Source organism: Salvelinus alpinus, chromosome 14 (genome assembly GCF_045679555.1).
Source record: "Salvelinus alpinus chromosome 14, SLU_Salpinus.1, whole genome shotgun sequence".
In the NCBI taxonomy this organism is placed as follows: Eukaryota; Metazoa; Chordata; class Actinopteri; order Salmoniformes; family Salmonidae; genus Salvelinus; species Salvelinus alpinus.
In genome coordinates this window covers 23,666,348-23,686,908 of record NC_092099.1, presented here as the reverse complement: position 1 = coordinate 23,686,908, position 20,561 = coordinate 23,666,348, and the positions used below count along the sequence as shown (strand labels likewise).

At 46.5% G+C, this 20,561-nt stretch overlaps 1 protein-coding gene across 12 annotated transcripts in view; it reads left to right on the top strand.

Annotated features, from left to right (window-relative positions):
• LOC139539173 (ubiquitin carboxyl-terminal hydrolase 9X) overlaps positions 1–20,561 on the top strand; it is an 86,828-nt gene that overhangs the window by 45,636 nt on the left and 20,631 nt on the right. For all 12 annotated transcript variants that reach the window (XM_071342045.1, XM_071342044.1, XM_071342047.1 and 9 more), the window contains 16 exons: positions 2,417–2,512; positions 4,204–4,415; positions 4,557–4,797; positions 4,929–5,078; positions 5,331–5,451; positions 5,704–5,834; positions 5,969–6,247; positions 6,382–6,507; positions 6,709–6,846; positions 7,241–7,407; positions 7,783–7,891; positions 9,560–9,706; positions 12,574–12,720; positions 12,983–13,190; positions 13,504–13,724; positions 19,691–19,881. In XM_071342045.1, the coding sequence (XP_071198146.1) occupies positions 2,417–2,512; positions 4,204–4,415; positions 4,557–4,797; positions 4,929–5,078; positions 5,331–5,451; positions 5,704–5,834; positions 5,969–6,247; positions 6,382–6,507; positions 6,709–6,846; positions 7,241–7,407; positions 7,783–7,891; positions 9,560–9,706; positions 12,574–12,720; positions 12,983–13,190; positions 13,504–13,724; positions 19,691–19,881 (2,684 nt within the window). The remainder of the gene's footprint in view (positions 1–2,416; positions 2,513–4,203; positions 4,416–4,556; positions 4,798–4,928; positions 5,079–5,330; positions 5,452–5,703; positions 5,835–5,968; positions 6,248–6,381; positions 6,508–6,708; positions 6,847–7,240; positions 7,408–7,782; positions 7,892–9,559; positions 9,707–12,573; positions 12,721–12,982; positions 13,191–13,503; positions 13,725–19,690; positions 19,882–20,561) is intronic.

The window sequence follows — 20,561 nt, the reverse complement described above, 5'->3', positions numbered from 1 at the left end:
GTATTACATTTGTATTTTTCTCATCATTCTACACACAATACCCCATAATGACAAAGCGAAAACAGGTTTATAGAGAAGAACAATACATTACAAGTATTCAGACCCTTTGCTATGAGACTCGAAATTGAGCTCCGGTGCATCCTGTTTCCATTGATCATCCTTGATGTTTCTACAGCTTGATTGAAGTCCACCTGTTTTAAAATAAATTGATTGGACATGATTTGTAACGGCACACACCTGTCTATATAAGGTCCCACAGTTGACAGTGCACGTCAGAGCAAAAACCAAGACGTGATCGAAGGAATTGTCCATCGAGCTCCGAGACAGGATTGTGTTGAGGCACAGATCTGGGGAAGGGTACTAAAAAATATTTGCGGCATTGAAGGTCCCTAAGAGCACAGTGGCCTCCATCATTCTTAAATGGAAGAAGTTTGGAACCACCAAGACTCCTCCTAGAGCTGGCCGCTCGGCCAAACTGCGCAATCGCGGGAGAACGGCCTTGGTCAGGGAGTTGACCAAGAACCCGATGGTCACTCTGACAGAAGGGAGTACCTTCCAGAAGGACAACCATCTCTGCAGCACTCCACCAATCGGGCCTTTATTTTAGAGTGGCCAGACGGAAGCCACTCGTCAGTAAAAGGCACACTATAGCCCGCTTGGAGTTTGCCAAAAGGCACCTAAAGGACTCTGACCATGAGAAACAAGATTCTCTTGTCTAATTAAACAAAGATTGAACTCTTGGGCCTGAATTCCAGGTGTCGGGTCTGGAGGAAAATTGGTACCATCCCTACGGTGAAGCATGGTGGTGGCAGCATCATGTTGTGGGGATGTTTTTCAGTGGCAGGGACTGGGAGGTTAGTCGGGATCGAGGGAAATGCAACCAGAGCAAAGTACAGAGATCCTTGATGAAAACCTGTTCCAGAGTGCTGATCTGACTGGAGTGAAGTTTCACCTTCCAACAGGACAACGACCCTAAGCACACAGCCAAGACAACGCAGGAGTTGCTTCGGGACAAGTCTCTGAATGTCCTTGAGTGGCCCAACCAGAGCCCGGACTTGTACCCGGTCGAACATCTCTGGAGAGACCTGAAAAATAGCTGTGCAGTGACGCTCCATATCCAACCTGACAGAGCTTGAGAGAATCTGCAGATATAAATGGGAGAAACTCTCCAAATACAGGTGTGCAAAGCTTGTAGCGTCATACCCAAGAAGACTCGAGGTTGTAATCGCTGCCAAGGTGCTTCAACAAAGTACTGAATACAAGGTCTGAATACTTATGTAAATGTGATATTTCAGTTTAGTATTTTAGTTTTTTGCAAAAACTTTTAATCTGTTTTTGCTTTGTCATTATGGGGTATTGAGTGTAGATTGATGAGGGAAAAAACGATTTAATCCATTTTAGAATAAAGCTGTAATGTAACAAAATGTGGAAGAAGTGAAGGGGTCTGAAAACTTTCCGAATGCGCTATATGTATAGCGATTCGATACTGCGATTTGATGTTCCAAACATATAGCTCAACCATATGTCTGCTGCAGAAGGACAAGAGAGAGCCATGAAAACTCGTTTTCATCAGTCATGGAAATAAGTGTTGAAAAAATATTGTCTCACCGTTTAAAAATGCACAACTTCAAAGACCATATTCTTGAATGCTGCTATTTGAGGTGACACTCATTAGTTATTTCCATGTGTATATTAACCTCTGGGTTCTGTGGGATTGTTTCAGGGGCTGCTTGAACTGATATATTTAGACTATGGATGGGTGGGGGGGCGGTGGATGGCCCAGTTAGTTAGCATCAGCGGCCTATCTGTTTGTTTTAGTTACCTACATGTCCTATAATCCCTCAATGGGAGAATCTGTTGCGTTTCCTGCGTTGGCTTCAAGTGTTATTCTGACATTGTTATTTACACTCTGGGCATATTAGATGATTTGCTTAATTTGTTTTAGATGTGGGATTTGTAAACCTTGTTTTCACTTGCTATGAATAGCTGATTCAGGAGTTGTTATTGAATATTTGGGTATTAGATCTGTTTACACAGGGGCCGAGGCTACGTTTGTGGTCATATGATTTCCTTGTATGCAATGTTTGGTTGTGAATAATTCATTTGATTGCATCCTAAGTAAAGCTCATTCACTGATGTTATTGATTTGGCTGGTAAGCATTGCGTGGTATACACACACACACAGACCGTATTTGAGTCTGGGTTAATGTACTGATGTTAGTGTGTGAGGGCAGCTCAGGGCCAGTGGTCATGACTGGTGATGTTTCTGTGTGCTGCCGCTGAGTGCTTATCAATGACCCTCTAGTCTGGATGATGAGTCATACCACTCACAGTCTCTTCAGTGTTGTCTCCAGGTCTGTTTGATGGAGAGGGCCGTAGGCGTCCATTGAATCAGTCTGTTATTTCCTCCTGCCAGGTCGTAATTCAAGGGAGCGATGACATCGCCAGTCGAGCCATAGACCTGCTGAAAGAGATCTACACCAACCTCGGACCAAAACTACAAGTCAATCAGGTAACCATCGGTGCCCTTTGTCCCGGTAACAATAACAGCTCAATCTGCTATTAGATCAACCTAAATCATCTAGCCATTTTGAGACGGCCACCTAAATATACAGTGGGGCAAAAAAGTATTTAGTCAGCCACCAATTGTGCAAGTTCTCCCACTTAAAAAGATGAGATAGGCCTGTAAAAAAATCCAGAAAATCACATTGTAGGATTTTTAATGAATTTATTTGCAAATTATGGTGGAAAATAAGTATTTGGTCAATAACAAAAGTTTATCTCAATACTTTGTTATATACCCTTTGTTGGCAATGACAGAGGTCAAACGTTTTCTGTAATTCTTCACAAGGTTTTCACACACTGTTGCTGGTATTTTGGCCCATTCCTCCATGCAGATCTCCTCTAGAGCAGTGATGTTTTGGGGCTGTTGCTGGGCGACACGGACTTTCAACTCCCTCCAAAGATTTTCTATGGGGTTGAGATCTGGAGACTGGCTAGGCCACTCCAGGACCTTGAAATGCTTCTTACGAAGCCACTCCTTCGTTGCCCGGGCGGTGTGTTTGGGATCATTGTCATGCTGAAAGACCCAGCCACATTTCATCTTCAATGCCATTGCTGATGGAAGGAGGTTTTCACTCAACATCTCACGATACATGGCCCCATTCATTCTTTCCTTTACACGGATCAGTCGTCCTGGTCCCTTTGCAGAAAAACAGCCTCAAAGCATGATGTTTCCACCCCCATGCTTCACAGTAGGTATGGTGTTCTTTGGATGCAACTCAGCATTCTTTGTCCTCCAAACACGACGAGTTGAGTCCCTGGCGGCGTAGTGTGTTACTGATGGTAGGCTTTGTTACTTTGGTCCCAGCTCTCTGCAGGTCATTCACTAGGTCCCCCCGTGTGGTTCTGGGATTTTTGCTCACCGTTCTTGTGATCATTTTGAGCACACGGGGTGAGATCCTGCGTGGAGCCCCAGATCGAGGGAGATTATCAGTGGTCTTGTATGTCTTCCATTTCCTAATAATTGCTCCCACAGTTGATTTCTTCAAACCAAGCTGCTTACCTATTGCAGATTCAGTCTTCCCAGCCTGGTGCAGGTCTACAATTTTGTTTCTGGTGTCCTTTGACAGCTCTTTGGTCTTGGCCATAGTGGAGTTTGGAGTGTGACTGTTTGAGGCTGTGGACAGGTGTCTTTTATACTGATAACAAGTTCAAACAGGTGCCATTAATACAGGTAACGAGTGGAGGACAGAGGAGCCTCTTAAAGAAGAAGTTACAGGTCTGTGAGAGCCAGAAATCTTGCTTGTTTGTAGGTGACCAAATACTTATTTTCCACCATAATTTGCAAATAAATTCATTAAAAATCCTACAATGTGATTTTCTGGATTTTTTTTCTTTCTAATTTTGTCTGTCATAGTTGAAGTGTACCTATGATGAAAATTACAGGCCTCTCTCATCTTTTTAAGTGGGAGAACTTGCACAATTGGTGGCTGACTAAATACTTTTTTGCCCCACTGTATGTGATACCTCGGTACAGTCACAATGTTTTCCAATCCGTTCCTCTGGGATCACTGTTGTACATGTCGGTTCTATTATCTGAGGGATGGATTGGAACACTGCAGTTCCAGACAAACAGGATGTCAACCATTAGACATGAATGCCCTTCTCCTGAACTCACTCCCCCTCCTGTCCCCCATGCAGGTAGAGATCCACGAGGATTTCATCCAGTCGTGCTTCGACCGTCTGAAGGCGTCGTACGATACGCTGCGTGTCCTGGACGGGGACAAGGACAGCATCAACTCGGCCCGGCAGGAAGCCATCCGCATGGTCCGCGTGCTCACTGTGCTCAAGGAGTACATCAACGAGTGTGACAGCGACTACCACGAGGAGAGGACCATACTGCCCATGTCCAGGTAGGGGAGCCCACAAGCACTGAGCTTAAGCTTGTTGTCCTGACCTTTTTCTTTCCCCAAACCACTTCACCCTAACCTGTCCTCTCTCCCTCGCTCCCTCTTCCTCTTTTCTCTTCTCTCCCTCCTCTCTCTACCTCTCAGGGCGTTCCGGGGGAAGCACATCACGTTGACCGTGCGTTTCCCTAACCAGGGCCGTCAGGTAGATGACCTGGACATCTGGTCTCACACCAACGACACCATCGGCTCGGTGCGCCGTGGCATCCTCACACGCATCAAGGCCAACGCCACGCACACCAAGATAGAGCTCTTCATTGGCGGGGATGTCGTCGACCCGGCCGATGACAGAAAGCTGATTGGCCAGCTCAACCTCAAAGACAAAACGGTAAGCATGATGAGCCGTGTTTTGACGAGCCTCATGTCACCGGTGGGTTCTTTACAGCTTGTTTGTATAGGTCATTTATAGGAAATGGTTTGTATGATGTCTTCTATTCTCCCGTTGTGTTGTGTCTGTAGTTGATCACAGCCAAGCTGACCCAGGTGAGTGCCAACATGCCATCCAGCCCAGACAGCTCCTCTGACTCTTCCACCGGCTCACCTGGTAACCACGGCAACCACTTCAGCGACGGGCCCAACCCAGAGGTGGAGAGCTGTCTCCCTGGAGTGGTGAGCGACACACACACACACACACACACACACACACACACACAAACTTCCCCAGAGTGGCGCGTCACCTCTCACCTCATCAGGAAGGGTGCCTAGCTCTCTCGGTCCTTGCCTAGAAAATAATTCAAAATGTTGCCTTTGCCTAGGAAAGCATCAAGCTAGTAGGAAAAACTCCTATCTCATGCATGGCTGCAGATGAGTAAATGGAACAATGTTAACCGCTTGTCTGTTCGCTCCTCTCTCGGTCTCCAGATCATGTCTCTCCACCTGCGCTACATATCTTTCCTGTGGCAGGTAGCGGACCTGGGCTGTGGCATTAACATGCCTCTGTTACGAGATGGAGCCAGGGTACTCATGAAGCTAATGCCTCCAGGTACTCACTCTCTCTGTCACTCACTCACTTTATAGGGGCAATCTGGAATTGCTACATCAATTGTTTAGACTTTAAAATTAGTGGTATACCATTCATTTGTTGAATATAACTATAAATGCCTCATGGGTATAGTTCAGAACACAAAATATAAGGTTGTAATTGTAAAATCAAATGGTTTATAGCATCAAAACATGGTTAAAATGAAACATACATGTGGGATGTGTAAATGGCCTGTTGATTGGGTTTGTGTAGATAACAGTACCGTGGAGATCCTGCGTGCCGTGTGTCTGGACCATGCCAAGCTGGGAGAGAACAGCCTCAGCCCCACACTGGACTCGCGCTTCTTTGGCCCCTCGCCATCACAAGTCCTCTACCTCATAGAGGTGGGTCTCATCTTGTGTGTGATCACTGCTGACTGTCTCATCATTACCATACTGGGTGGTGTACGCTTTGCTCTCTGTTGACCACTTCTACTCTGTGTGTGTTTGTATACCTCTTTTCCCCCTCCCTTCCTCAGGTGGTGTATGCCCTACTCATGCCAGCCAGCGCCACATTGGGGGAGGATGCCAGCGACTTCCAGTACAACTTCCTGAAGAGTGGCGGGCTGCCTCTTGTACTGAGCATGCTCACACGGAACAACTTCCTGCCTTCGGCCGACATGGAGACACGGCGAGGGGCGTACCTCAACGCTCTGAAGATCGCCAAGCTGCTGCTCACCGCCGTGGGGTTCGGACACGTTAAAGCTGTGGCCGAAGCCTGCCAGCCCAATGCTGAGGGGACCATACCAGTCTCACCGGTTAGTTGGTTAGACGCACACAAGCGCGTGCACACTGAGACATACACACACACACACACACACACAGAAACGCGTGCATGCGAAGTCGAACTAGGATTGTGATGGCCATGTTAATGCTAACATCCTTTCTTCAGATCAACCAGGCCACTCATGACCAAGCCCTTGTCCTCCAGAGTGCCCTGCAAAACATCCCCAACCCTGCCTCAGAGTGTATGCTCCGCAACGTAGCTATACGCCTGGCTCAGCAGATCTCTGACGAGGTGAGAGGGGGGGAGAGAGAGAAACGGGGAGGGAGGAAGGAGCTTGCGAGAGAGGAATGAGAACTTGGGAATTAAAGAAGTGGGGAGAGATGGGGTAGAAGGACAGACTGTACGTATGCAACTATGTTGATGCCTGTGACATCATCTGCTTTAATTGAACTGACCCTCCCCCTCCTTCCTTTTCCCTCTCGTCTCCTCCAGAACTTCTTCCAGGCGTCCAAGTACATCCCAGACATATGTGTGATCCGGGCGGTGCAGAAGATAGTGTGGGCGTCGGGCTGCGGCACCGTACAGCTAGTCTTTAGCTCCAACGAAGAGATCAGCAAGATCTACGAGAAGGTACGCATGGCTGCTTATCCTTTGATCATCAGTCCATTGATTGATTATCTGCTTTATTTTGATCTCAGTCTTCGGAGGCTGTGCAGATCCATTGCTCTATAGTGGGGTGTTGTGTCGGCCACTGCACTCATTGATTTTCCTTCTATTAACAGTTCACAATTGTTTGTTGTTAGTATATTTTCTACCTTGATTAGGCTAGTGTGTATTGTTTAGCTTATACAGTCACAGATCTGCTTTAGTGTGTTGAGCGGCTGTTTAATGTCTGTCATTCTGTGTCTCTCTGTGGTGCTTGCCGAAGGGACTAATTGGTTAATTGTGTGCATCTGCTTCCTGAAATACAGAGAAGTGTGTGTTTATAAAGTCACCGCGGTGTGTGTGTTCTCCCCCACTACAGACGAATGCGGCTAAGGAGCCGGACGGGGAGGATGAGCAGGTGTGTTGTGAGGCCCTGGAGATCATGACCCTGTGTTTCTCCCTGCTGCCCACCGCTCTGGACACACTCAGCAAGGAGAAGGCCTGGCAGACCTTCATCATAGACCTGCTAATGCACTGCCACAGCAAGTATGTACCCCCCGCCGTGTGTCTGTGTAAGGAGACGACCTGTGTGTGTGTGAGAGCGCCAGTTTGCCTGTCTATCAGCATCAGATGTGCACTTGACTGTAAGTAGCTCTGGATAAGAGAGTCTTCTAAATGGCGTCTGTTAAATACCCTAAATGTAGATGTTTTCGTGTTAGGCTGGAAGAGCGGCCTGCCACACCTCAAGGCTGGTTGCTGCTGGTGTACCACAGTGGGCTCTGTGTTGTAACTGCTTCTTGTAGTGGATGAGCATGTGGGACGGTCTGTGTCTATGGTAATGGTAATATCTGTCCCAAGGTCAGTTGGTGGATTGATGGATTAGTTTGTCTGTAGTATAATTGTCTTCTGATCTGTTTCCAGGTCAGTTCGTCAGATGGCCCAGGAGCAGTTCTTCCTCATGGCCACCAGGTGTTGCATGGGCCATCGACCCCTTCTCTTCTTCATCACCCTCCTCTTCACTGTGCTGGGGGTACGTATCAGAACCTTTCTCTTCACTGTGCTGGGGTTACGTATCAGCACCTCTCTCTTCACTGTCCTGGGGGTATGTATCAGCACCTCTCTCTTCACTGTGCTGGGGGTACGTATCAGCACCTCTCCCCTTCACTGTCCTGGGGGTACGTATCAGCACCTCTCTCTTCACTGTCCTGGGGGTACGTATCAGCACCTCTCTCTTCACTGTGCTGGGGGTACGTATCAGCACCTCTCTCTTCACTGTGCTGGGGGTACGTATCAGCACCTCTCTCTTCACTGTCCTGGGGGTACGTATTAGCACCTCTCTATTCACTGTGCTGGGGGTAGGTATCAGCACCTCTCTCTTCACTGTCCTGGGGGTACGTATCAGCACCTCTCCCCTTCACTGTCCTGGGGGTACGTATCAGCACCTCTCTCTTCACTGTCCTGGGGGTACGTATCAGCACCTCTCTCTTCACTGTGCTGGGGGTACGTATCAGCACCTCTCTCTTCACTGTGCTGGGGGTACGTATCAGCACCTCTCTCTTCACTGTCCTGGGGGTACGTATTAGCACCTCTCTATTCACTGTGCTGGGGGTAGGTATCAGCACCTCTCTCTTCACTGTCCTGGGGGTACGTATCAGCACCTCTCTATTCACTGTCCTGGGGGTACGTATCAGCACCTCTCTATTCACTGTGCTGGGGGTAGGTATCAGCACCTCTCTCTTCACTGTCCTGGGGGTACGTATCAGCACCTCTCACTTCACTTCATTTTCCTGGGGGTACGTATCAGCACCTCTCTCTTCACTGTCCTGGGGGTACGTATCAGCACCTCTCTCTTCACTGTCCTGGGGGTACGTATCAGCACCTCTCTCTTCACTGTCCTGGGGGTACGTATCAGCACCTCTCTCTTCACTGTGCTGGGGGTACGTATCAGCACCTCTCTCTTCACTGTCCTGGGGGTACGTATCAGCACCTCACTCTTCACTGTCCTGGGGGTACGTATCAGCACCTCACTCTTTACTGTCCTGGGGGTACGTATCAGCACCTCTCTCTTCACTGTCCTGGGTGTACGTATCAGCACCTCACTCTTCACTGTCCTGGGGGTACGTATCAGCACCTCTCTCTTCACTGTGCTGGGGGTAGGTATCAGCACCTCTCACTGTGCTTGGGGGTAGGTATCAGCACCTCTCACTGTGCTGGGGGTACGTATCAGCACCTCTCACTGTGCTGGGGGTAGGTATCAGCACCTCTCACTGTGCTGGGGGTACGTATCAGCACCTCTCACTGTGCTGGGGGTACGTATCAGCACCTCTCACATACATGAGTGCTTTGGGGTTTTACATTACTTTCACTGCAATCATGGCCCTGTTCATATACATTGAACTTACACTCTCACTGCCTGCCTTCGTTGAAGTTCTCACTGATCTCCCAAATCAGAATAAGCTAAGGTTGTATTATATCATAGCTTTCAGCTATCCAGCCAGGAGAGAGCAGTGATCACTTCAAGGAAGGAAGGAGAAGGTACGCATGTACTGTATAAAGTAGGCAGTGTTAAGTAAGCTTTTCATGGCTTTAACAGCTTTTTAAAAAAACATTCCCTATAAAGTATTCCAACATTGATCTCTTGCTGCTCCAGGTAATACAGTACTAATGTGAATGTACATGCTCTCTGTGTGTGTTCCAGAGCACCGCTAAGGAGCGGGCCAAGCATGCTGGGGACTACTTCACCCTGCTCAGGCACCTCCTGAACTACGCCTACAACAGCAACATCAACCTGCCCAACGCAGAGGTGCTGCTCAACAATGAAATCGACTGGCTCAAGAGGATCAGGGTATGACCATGTTTCATCCAGATATTGTGTCATGAATAATGCCCCTGAGCTTTGTGTTGAGTTAATTGCAGCTCATGGCTGAGGTTCTAGTCCTTGGTCAGCTGTTGCGATGACCGTATTATCGCCACACCGGCGGTCATGAGTCATGAAGGCAGTCAAATTCCATGTGACCGTTGAGTCACTGTAATTAGGCTTCTTCTCCAAGCACTGATGCTGCTGATGGTCATTAGTAGACTGCCTGGTACTCAGCACTCTATTGTCCCTCTAATCACTCTGACATCAATGCAAATGTCATCGAAAATCAAATCAAACTCTTCATGAGAGCATATGAGCTCATGTTGCGCAACGTTTCTATAGGCTATGCAATTGCGTGAGAAAACAGAGATGGCCTCTGTTAAAAAGAGGATCCCATCAGCTTTCTATAGGCTAGGCCTACTATATTTATTTCTAAACTTTCCTAATATTAAGCACATTGCTTCTCTTTACAACAGGAGTATAGCCTACATGGCTGGCATGAAAATGAATCACGGGTAAAGCATCCTCCATTCGCTATTTAAATGCATAGATTACGTGTTCCCCCTGCCCCTGTTTGCATGATAATGGTCCCTTCTAAATCAAAACAAATTTCACACATACAGGTCAAGTCTGTACACACCTGAGATTTCTGTTTTTTGAATTTGGCGCCCTGCACTTCGTCTGGCTGTTGTCATATCGATCCCGTTAACGGGACTGCAGCCATAAGAAGTTAACTTCTTATGGCTGCATCCCGCTACCGGGATCGATATGACAAAAGCCAGTGAACGTGCAGGGCGCCAAATTCAAACAACAGAAATCTCATAATTAAAATTCCTCAAACATACATGTGTTTAATATAATTTTAAAGGTAATCTTGTTGTTAATCCCACCAAAGTGTCTGATTTCAAATATGCTTTTCAGCGAAAGCACTACAAACGATTATGTTAGGTCACCACAAAACCACAATAAGCACAGCCATTTTTCCAGCGAAAGATAGCAGTCAGAAAAAGCAGAAATAAAGATAAAATTAATCACTAACCTTTGATTATCTTCATCAGATGACACTCATAGGACTTCATGTTACACAATACATGCATGTTTTGTTTGATAAAGTTCATATTTATAACAAAAAATCTGAGTTTACATTGGCGCGTTACATTCACTAGTTCCAAAAACATCAAGTGATTTTGCATAGCCACATCGTTTCAACAGAAATACTCATCATAAATGTAGATGATAATACAAGTTATACACATGGAATTATAGATATACCTCTCCTTAATGCAACCGCTGTGTCAGATTTCAAAAAAACTTTACGGAAAAAGCAAATCATGCAGTAATCTGAGACGGAGCTCAGAACAATAGCCAAATTAGCCGCCATGTTGGGGTCAACAGAAACCAGAAAATACATGATAAATGTTTCCTTACCTTTGATGAACTTCATCAGAATGCAGTCCTAGGAATCCCAGGTCCACAATAAATGCTTGATTTGTTCGATAATGTCCGTTATTTATGTCCAATTAGCTAATTTGGTTAGCGCGTTAGCGGTAAACAATTCCAAAGTCACAAAGCGCATCCACTATAACGTGACGAAATGTCCAAAAGTTCCGTAACAGTCAGTAGAAACATGTCAAACGATGTACTGAATCAATCTTTAGAATGTTGTTAACATACATCTTGAATAACGTTCCAACCGGAGAATTAGATTGACTTCAGAAGAGCGGTGGAACGGAGGTCCTCCTCATGTGAAAGCGCATGGTGAAAGCATGCTCAGCTCGTGGCAGTGATGACTAATTCCTGTCTCCTTCGGCCCCCCTTCACATTAGATTCATCAGACAAAGTTCTATTGACTGTTGACATCTAGTGGAAGCCGTAGGATTATTATTACATCTAGTGGAAGCCGCTGTAATTTCATTGAGAGCTTGGTTGAAAATCTGCCACCTCAAAAAAAATTCAAACAGGAAGTGGAACTTCTCAGGTTTTTTCCTGCCATATGAGTGCTGTTATACTCACAGACATAATTCAAACAGTTTTAGAAACTTTAGAGTGTTTTCTATCCAATACAAATAATAATATGCATATATTAGCAACTGGGACTGAGGAGCAGGCAGTTTACTATGGGCACCTCTGTGCACCTTTCATCCAAGCTACTCAATACTGCCCCTGCAGCCATAAGAAGTTAACTTTAAATTAAGCATATTGGAGTACCTATTTCTTTGTTAACTACTCAACACAGAATAGCCAAATGTGCGCACTCCCTCAAATCTTTTGGAGAAAATATCCTTACTATTTGATTCAGCTTTGTTCAATTGTATTCTTCTTACTATAAAATAATGCCATGGAATTCTAACCAAATCTTGTCTGGTAAATGAACTAGTGTAGCCCACAGCCATATGGCATAGCCAGCTCAGGCCCTAACATAAGGACAACTTCTTCATATCATGTTTCTTTAAACCTGACTATAAAATAAATAATGGATTTATTGTGAAGGTGTAAGCTTTATTACATGGATTTAATATACTTTTTAAAATGTAGATGTTCCAAATTCCAAATGCATCAGTAGCTTGTAAGCTATGTATGGAAGCCAGGAGATGCTAAATGTGTATGTTAATTAACGGTCAATTACCGTGAGACCGACCGTTAGCTGATGAAATTTCGTGACTGCCACAGCCCTAGTCAGAGCTAGGTTGTATTCAGTAGGACACACCGTAGCAAGATGTTAATCAACGGGGAGGGGGAGGGGAATCAAGCAAGCACTTGTTTTTGGACAAGTCCATGTAGTCCTTTTCTGTTGTGTGCTTAATGAATAGGACCCTGGTTGTTACTACTGTGTGTGTGTGTGTGTGTCCCAGGATGAGGTAAAGAGGACAGGGGAGACGGGCGTAGAGGAAACCATCCTGGAAGGCCACATCGGGATCACCAAGGAGCTGCTGGCCTTCCAGACATCAGAGAAGAAGTACTACATCGGCTGTGAGAAGGGAGGGGCCAACCTCATCAAGGTAGGATGGCGTCCATTTTGTATTGAATTTAATCTTTTTACTTATTCACCGACATTAGTGGGGCCCGCAGGCCAAACTTGGCCCTCGACAACATTTGATTTGGCCCACCAGAAACTTCTAGAATGATCTTATGTGGTAATAAATATTTGTAATTTTAGAGTGACCTTCGTATCTGTATGTGGCTGTAATAAATGTGCCGCAAGCAGTAAATGTTACTTTCTTACCCTGTATTAACTGTCGCTCTCCCTCCCCCTCTGTCCAGGAGTTGATAGATGACTTCATTTTCCCAGCATCGAATGTGTACCTGCAGTACATGAAGAGTGGGGAGTTCCCCACGGAGCAAGCCATCCCTGTCTGTAGCAGCCCCGCCTCTATCAACGCAGGCTTCGAGCTGCTGGTGGCGCTGGCGGTGGGCTGTGTCCGGAATCTAAAGCAGATGGTCGACACGCTCACTGATATGTACTACCTAGGTAGGAGCTCTAAGAGGAAAACTACACAGATTTATTTGTGTTCTCCATTAACTTTCGCTGATCAATGTTTGCACCTCAGAAAGCCAGAAATACTATTACTTACTCTTGATCTGTATCTCATCATTACATTAGTCTTTCTTCTCAATTTATATTGGTGCAATCACATCCCTGCAACTCTATGCTTAAATTTAGTGATACAATCTAAAGTGATAAGAACTCACTCCCTGGTTTACTTCCCTTTAGGTTGTGAGGCACAGAACCTACCCACCTGTTATTGTGTATGGCCAAATTATATTCGCCCCCCATCTCCCAGGTTGTGAGGCTCTGACAGAGTGGGAGTATCTCCCCCCGGTGGGACCGAGGCCCACTAAAGGCTTTGTGGGACTGAAGAACGCCGGAGCCACCTGCTACATGAACTCAGTCATCCAGCAGCTCTACATGATCCCGCCCATACGCAACGGCATTCTGGCCATCGAGGGCACCGGCACCGATGTGGACGATGACATGTCCGGTGATGAGAAGCAGGAGAACGAGGTAATGCAGGAGAGAGCAGTATCGAGGAACGACTTTAGAATTATATTATTTCATGATATCCAGTTGGTAGTTAGTCTTGTCCCATTGCTGCAGAACCCGTTACGGACTCGGGAGAGGCGAAGGTCGATGGCCATGTGTCCTCTGAAACACAACCTTGACAAACCGCACTGCTTCATGACACACTGCTCGCTTAACCTGGAAGCCAGCCGCACCAATGTGTTGGAGGAAACACGTACAGCTGGCGACCGAAGTCAGCGTGCATGCGCCCGGCCCGCCACAAGGAGTCGCTAGAGCACGATGGGACAAGGACATCCCAGCCGGCCAAACCCTCCCCTAACCCGAACGGCGCTGGGACAATTGTGAACCACATCATGGGTGTCTCGGTTGTGGCCAGCTGCGACACAGCCCGGGATTGAACCGGGTCTGTAGTGATGCCTCAAGACCGCTGCACCACTCTGGAGGCCCCGGAATTTAGAATTTTCTGAAAGCAATTACTAGGGTTTAGTCATACGGTGATGTTGCGTTTGTTGGTTAATCCATGTTTTGTTAAAATCAGATTTTATTGGTCACACACACATATTTATCAGATGTTATTGTGGGTGTAGTGAAATATGTTCCTAGCTCCAACAATGCGGTAGTATCTAACAATTCACAACAATATACACATCTCAAAGTAAAAGAATGGAATTAAGAAATATGTGAACGTACCAAGCACTTGGAGGTTGCTCTAAAGCGTAAAGGTGGAATAAACGAGTCAGGAGCAGGTTTTCTTAATTGAACAAAGTTCTCTATTGAGGTAATTTTTCCTTCTCAAACACTCCAACACAATCAAGGATGATACCCCAAGGAGAACATACATCTTTTTCTTCACAAGAACAAGGAACACAAGGTGAGTATCTTTAAACTATAACAATCACGGGTGCGTCACCGCCTTCACGATCCTTCCTTGGAGAGTTCCCGTCGGGTGGTCGCCCGGATCCGTGGTGACCATTCCCAAGAGATGGTGTGTCCCCTTCTTCTCCTTTCCGAAAGGTACGTCATCTCCTCTGTAGAAGCAAACATTATTTTCTTTCTCCCCTCTCTGCCGGTTCCCTCCTCTCTCTTGTAGGGGAAAAATAATATCTCATTAGTACCGTCAGCTGTGCTTAATTGCCTCTGATCACCTTGACTGCCATGCCGGACTGGGCTACTGTCTGTGGGAGCAGCCTGCCCTCTGGTGGTCCTTCCACATACCTCCCCCCTCAGGACCGGACTGGAGGGCCAGGCGCCAGACGTGCCGCCGCCTTGGTCGCGTCGGGACAGCGCGTCCGCATTCCCTTTCCTCGATCCAGCCCCGTGGATGACATGGAAAGAGAATCGTTGTAAAGCAAGAAACCATCTGGCTATTCTGTTGTTGTTTCTCTTACCGACAATCCACGTGAGGGGAGCATCGTCAGTAACGAGGGCAAACCTACGCCCGAGTAGGTAGTACCGGAGATAATTGAGGGCCCACTTAATGGCTAGGGCCTCTTTCTCTATGGTAGCATATCTCTGTTCCCGATCACTGAGCTTCCTACATATAAAGAGAATAGGCCTCTCTGCTTTGCCTTCACCCTGAATTAGGACGGCTCCGAGCCCCTTATCTGAGGCGTCTACCTACACAATGAACTCTTGGGAGAAGTCAGGAGCATGCAGGACGGGATCAGAGCACAGGCTCTCTTTTAGCAACTGGAAGGCGTCTTCCGTCTCGTCCTTCCACGCTGCACGGTTTTGCAGGTTTTACTTGATGAGGTTTGTGAGGGGGTTGGCAATGGTTGCATACCCAGGGATGAAATGGCGATAATATCCCGCTATCCCCAAGAAAGCTCGAACGTCCCGCTTCGTCTGTGGCCGCGGCCAGTCCCGAATGGCCCTGGTCTTTCCTGCCTGTGGGCGTATTTTTCCGTTCCCCACGGTGTATTCCGCTTCGGACAGACCCCGGCAGCATTTTTGGGAATTGGCCGTCAGCCCTCACGAGCACTGACCGTAGTCGCAGGAGGTGGCTATCCCAGTCCTTGCTGTGGATGACCACATCGTCTATATACGCCGCCATGTACTTTTGATGGGGTCGTAGAATGGCATCCATGAGGCGTTGAAAAGTTGCCGCAGTCCGAAGGGCATCCTCACATACTGAAAAAGCCCCTCCGGTGTGGCAAAGGCAGTCTTTGGGCGGTCCTCCGGAGCCACCGGCACTTGCCAATATCTCTTCGTCAAATCCAGGGTGGTGATGAACTTGGCCATTCCTAAGCGCTCCAAGAGTTCATCCACGCGGGGCATGGGATACGCGTCGAATGTAGAAATGGCGTTCACCCCCCTAAAGTTGTTGTAGAACCTCATACTACCGTCCGGTTTGGGGACCATGACTATGGGACTGGACCACTCACTCGTAGATGGCTCAATCACCCTCATCCTTAGCATCTCCCTTACCTCGTTCTTTGCAATGACTCTGCGGGCCTCAGGAATCCCGTAAGGCCGGATATGCACCTTCTTGCCGGGTTCAGTGCCGATATGATGAAACAGGACATCTGTTTGTCCTGTTAAGGACGGGAATACCCTGCCAAATTGCATAATCAGCATGGCTAGCTGTCTCGACTGCTCTGGCAGGAGAGTTCGGCCACTGCGCACCTGTAGCAGGGCCTCCTCTTTTTCCTTGTCCTCCACGGCCATCAAAGCCACACCCTCCTCTCTCACATGGTACTTCTTCAGCAGGTTGATATGATAGAGTTGGACCTTCTTCCTCCTGTCCGGTTGCTTGAGGAAGTAATTGACCGGTGATACCCTTTCCGTTACCTCGTAGGGCCTCTCCACTGCGCCAGCAAGCTGTGTTTGGCCGTGGGCACGAGTACCATCACTTTCTCTCCCACGGTGAACTCCCTGGGTGTTGCTGACTTATCGTAGGCCCGGCCTACGATTGAGTCCGTTGCGCCTTCTCCAAATGCTACTTTACTATAGGCCAGACTGCCGACAGGCGGTCCCTCATCAGGGTAACATGTTCTATCGTCGACTGGAACAGGCATGGTTGGACCTCCCAGTTCTCCTTGGCTAAGTCGAGGATCCCTCGACATGGCCTGCTGTAGAGCAATTCGAAGGGGGAGAACCCAGTGGACGCCTGGGGTAATTTTCGCATGGCAAACATTAAGTTGGGCAGAAGCATGTCCCAGTTTTTCCCCATCTCTGGACACCACTCTTAACCTGTCTAGTACTGGGGTTTTGCTAGCGGTACCCCGTTCCGCTAGCGGAACCCCTCGCCAACAACCAATGAAATTGCAGGGCGCCAAATACAAATCAACAGAAATCTCATAAATCTAATTTCTCAAACATACAAGTATTAGGCACCATTTTAAAGATAAAATTCTCGTTAATCCAGCCACAGTGTCTGATTTCAAAAATGCTTTACAGCGAAAGCTCCACAAACGATTATGTTAGGTCACCACCAAGTCACAGAAAAACCCAGCCATTTTTCCCGCCAAAGAGAGGAGTCACAAAAAGCCACAAATAGAGATAAAATTAGTCACTAACCTTTGATGATCTTCATCAGATGACACTCATAGGACTTCATGTTACACAATACATGTATGTTTTGTTCGATAAAGTACATATTTATATCCAAAAATCAAATTTTACATTGGTGTGTTATGTTCAGTAGTTCAAAAACATGCTATGATTTTGCAGAGAGCCACATGAATTCACAGAAATACTCATTATAAATGTTGATGAAAATTCAAGTGTTATGCATGGAACTTTAGATACACTTCTCCTTAATGCAACCGTTGTGTCAGATTTCAAAAACACTTTACGGAAAAAGCATAATCTGAGAACGGCGCTCAGAACCCAAACCAGCCAAAAGAAATATCCGCCATGTTGCGCCGTCAACATTAGTCTGAAATAGCATTATAAATATTCACTTACCTTTGATGAACTTCATCAGAATGCACTCCCAGGAATCGCAGTTCCACAATAAATGTTTGTTTTGTTCGATAATGTCCATCATTTATGTCCATTTATTTCAAAATAGCTTCTTTTGTTAGGGCGTTTGGTAAACAAATCCAAAAGCGCGTTCAGGTCCAGTCGGACGAAGAGTTCAAAAAGTTATATTACAGGTCGAAGAAACTTGTCAAACTAAGTATAGAATCAATCTTTAGGATGTTTTTATCTTAAATGTTCAATAATTTTCCAACCGGAGAATTCCATTGTCTGTAGCAATGTAACGAGAGATACCTCATGTGAAATGCGCATGACTGAGAACGAGGCTGCTGGCAGACCCCTTAGTCAAACAGCTCCCATCCGGCCCCCCTTCACATGAAAAGCCTGAAACAACGTTCAAAAGACGGTTGACATCTAGCGGAAGCCTTAGGAAATGCAACATAACCCATATCCAACTGTGAATTCGATAGGGGCTGAGTTCAAAAACTACAACTTCAGATGTCCCACTTCCTGTTTTGGATTTTTTCTCAGGTTTTTGCCTGCCATATGAGTTCTGTTATACTCACAGACATCATTCAAACAGTTTTAGAAACTTCAGAGTGTTTTCTATCCAATACTAATAATAATATGCATATATTAGTAACTGGGACTGAGGAGCAGGCCGTTCACTTTGGGCACCTTTCATCCAAGCTACTCAATACTGCCCCTGCAGCCATAAGAAGTTAAGGACAACAAAGTCAAGGTATTGGAGTGGCTATCACAAAGCCTTGACCTCAATCCTATGGAAGACTTGTAGGCAGAACTGAAAAAATGTGTGTTCTGAGCAAGGAGGCCTACAAACCTGACTCAGTTACACCAGCTCTGTCAAGAGAAATGGGCCAAAATTCACCCAGCTTATTGTGGGAAGCTTGTGGAATGCTACCCGAAACATTTGACTCAAGTTAAACAATTTAAAGGCAATCCTACCAACTACTAATTGAGTGTATGTAAACTTCTGACCCACTGGGAATGTGATGAAAGAAATAAAAGCTGAAATAAATAATTTTCTCTACTATTATTCTGACATTTCACATTCTTAAAATAAAGTGGTGATCCTAACTGACCTAAGACATGGAATTATTACTAAGATGAAATGTCAGGAATTGTGAAAAAACTGAGTTTAAATGTATTTGGCTAAGGTGTATGTAAACTTCTGACTTCAACTGTGTATATATATTATATATTAGTACGAGCAATGTCGTAGTGGCATAGACTAGAATACAGTATGTAAACATTATTAAAGTGACAAGAGGAAGCGCTGTTGCGCCTTCTTCACCACACTGTCAGTGTGGGTGGACCATTTCAGATTGTCAGTGATGTGTACGCCGAGGAACTTAAAACTTAAAACTTTCCACCTTCTCCACTGCTGTCCCATCGATGTGGATAGGGGGGTGCTCCCACTGCTGTTTCCTGAAGTCCACGATCAGCTCCTTTTGTTTTGTTGACGTTAAGGGAGAGATTATTTTCCTGGCACCACTCCGCCAGGGCCCTCACCTCCTCCCTGTAGGCTGTCTCATTGTTGTTGGTAATCAGGCCTACTACTGTTGTGTTGTCTGCAAACTTGATGATTGAGTTGGAGGTGTGCGTGGCCACGCAGTCATGGGTGAACAGGGAGTAGAGGAGGGGGCTGAGCACGCACCCTTGTGGGGCCCCAGTGTTGAGGATCAATGAAGTGGAGGTGTTGTTTCCTACCTTCACCACCTGGGGACGGCCCATCAGGAAGTCCAGGACCCAGTTGCACAGGGCGGGGTTCAGACCCAGGGCCCAGAGCTTAATGATGAGCTTGGAGGGTACTATGGTGTTGAAGGCTGAGCTGTAGTTCCATTGATAGCTGCAGTTGATATTAGCTCCTTAGCTGAGACACTTTTATGGCACTGAAGATGCGGGGTGTTGCGGTAACAGAGTATGTGGTTTAAAACGTGTTCCATTGTGTGTCCTAATGACCAGGACCCAGCTTAACCCTGTGTGTCCATCGGCCCCTACAGAGTAATGTGGACCCACGAGATGAGGTGTTCAACTACCACCACCAGTTTGACGACAAGCCATCGCTCAGTAAGTCGGAGGACAGGAAGGAGTACAACATCGGGGTGCTGCGCCACCTGCAGGTCATCTTTGGCCACCTGGCCTCCTCCAGACTGCAGTACTACATACCGAGAGGCTTCTGGAAACAGTTCAGGTCAGTGGAGGGAAGAGAATGATTAACTGGAAAACCAGATGGGTCATACATACCAGTATTTTAAAGGCCCAATGCAGCTGTGTTTATCTCAATATCAAATAATCTGGGTAACAATTAAGTACCTTACTGTGATTTCTTTTCAATCAAAATGGTAAAAAATAAACAAACGTACACTATACAGTGCATTCGGGAAAGTATTCAGACCACTTGACTTTTTCAACATTTTGTTACATTACAGCCTTATTCTAAAATTGATTAAGTCGTTTTTTCCATCATAAATCTATACACAATACCCCATAATGATTAAGCAAAACAGGTTTTAGGGATTTCACTTTTACATAAGTTTTCAGACCCTTTACTATAGCTTGGCACACCTGTATTTGGGGAATTTCTCCCATTCTTCTCTGCAGATCTTCTCAATCTCTGTTAGGTTGGATGGGGAGTGTCGCTGCACAGCTATTTTCAGGTCTCCAGAGATGTTCGATCGGGTTCATGTCCGGGCTCTGGCTGGGCCACTCAAGGATATTCAGAGACTTGTCCAGAAGCCACTCCTGCGTTGTCTTGGCTGTGTGTTTAGGGTCGTTGTCCTGTTGGAAGGTGAACCGTCGCCCCAGTTTGAGGTCCTGAGCGCTCTGGAGCAGGTTTTCATCAAGGATCTCTCTGTACTTTGTTCCGTTTGT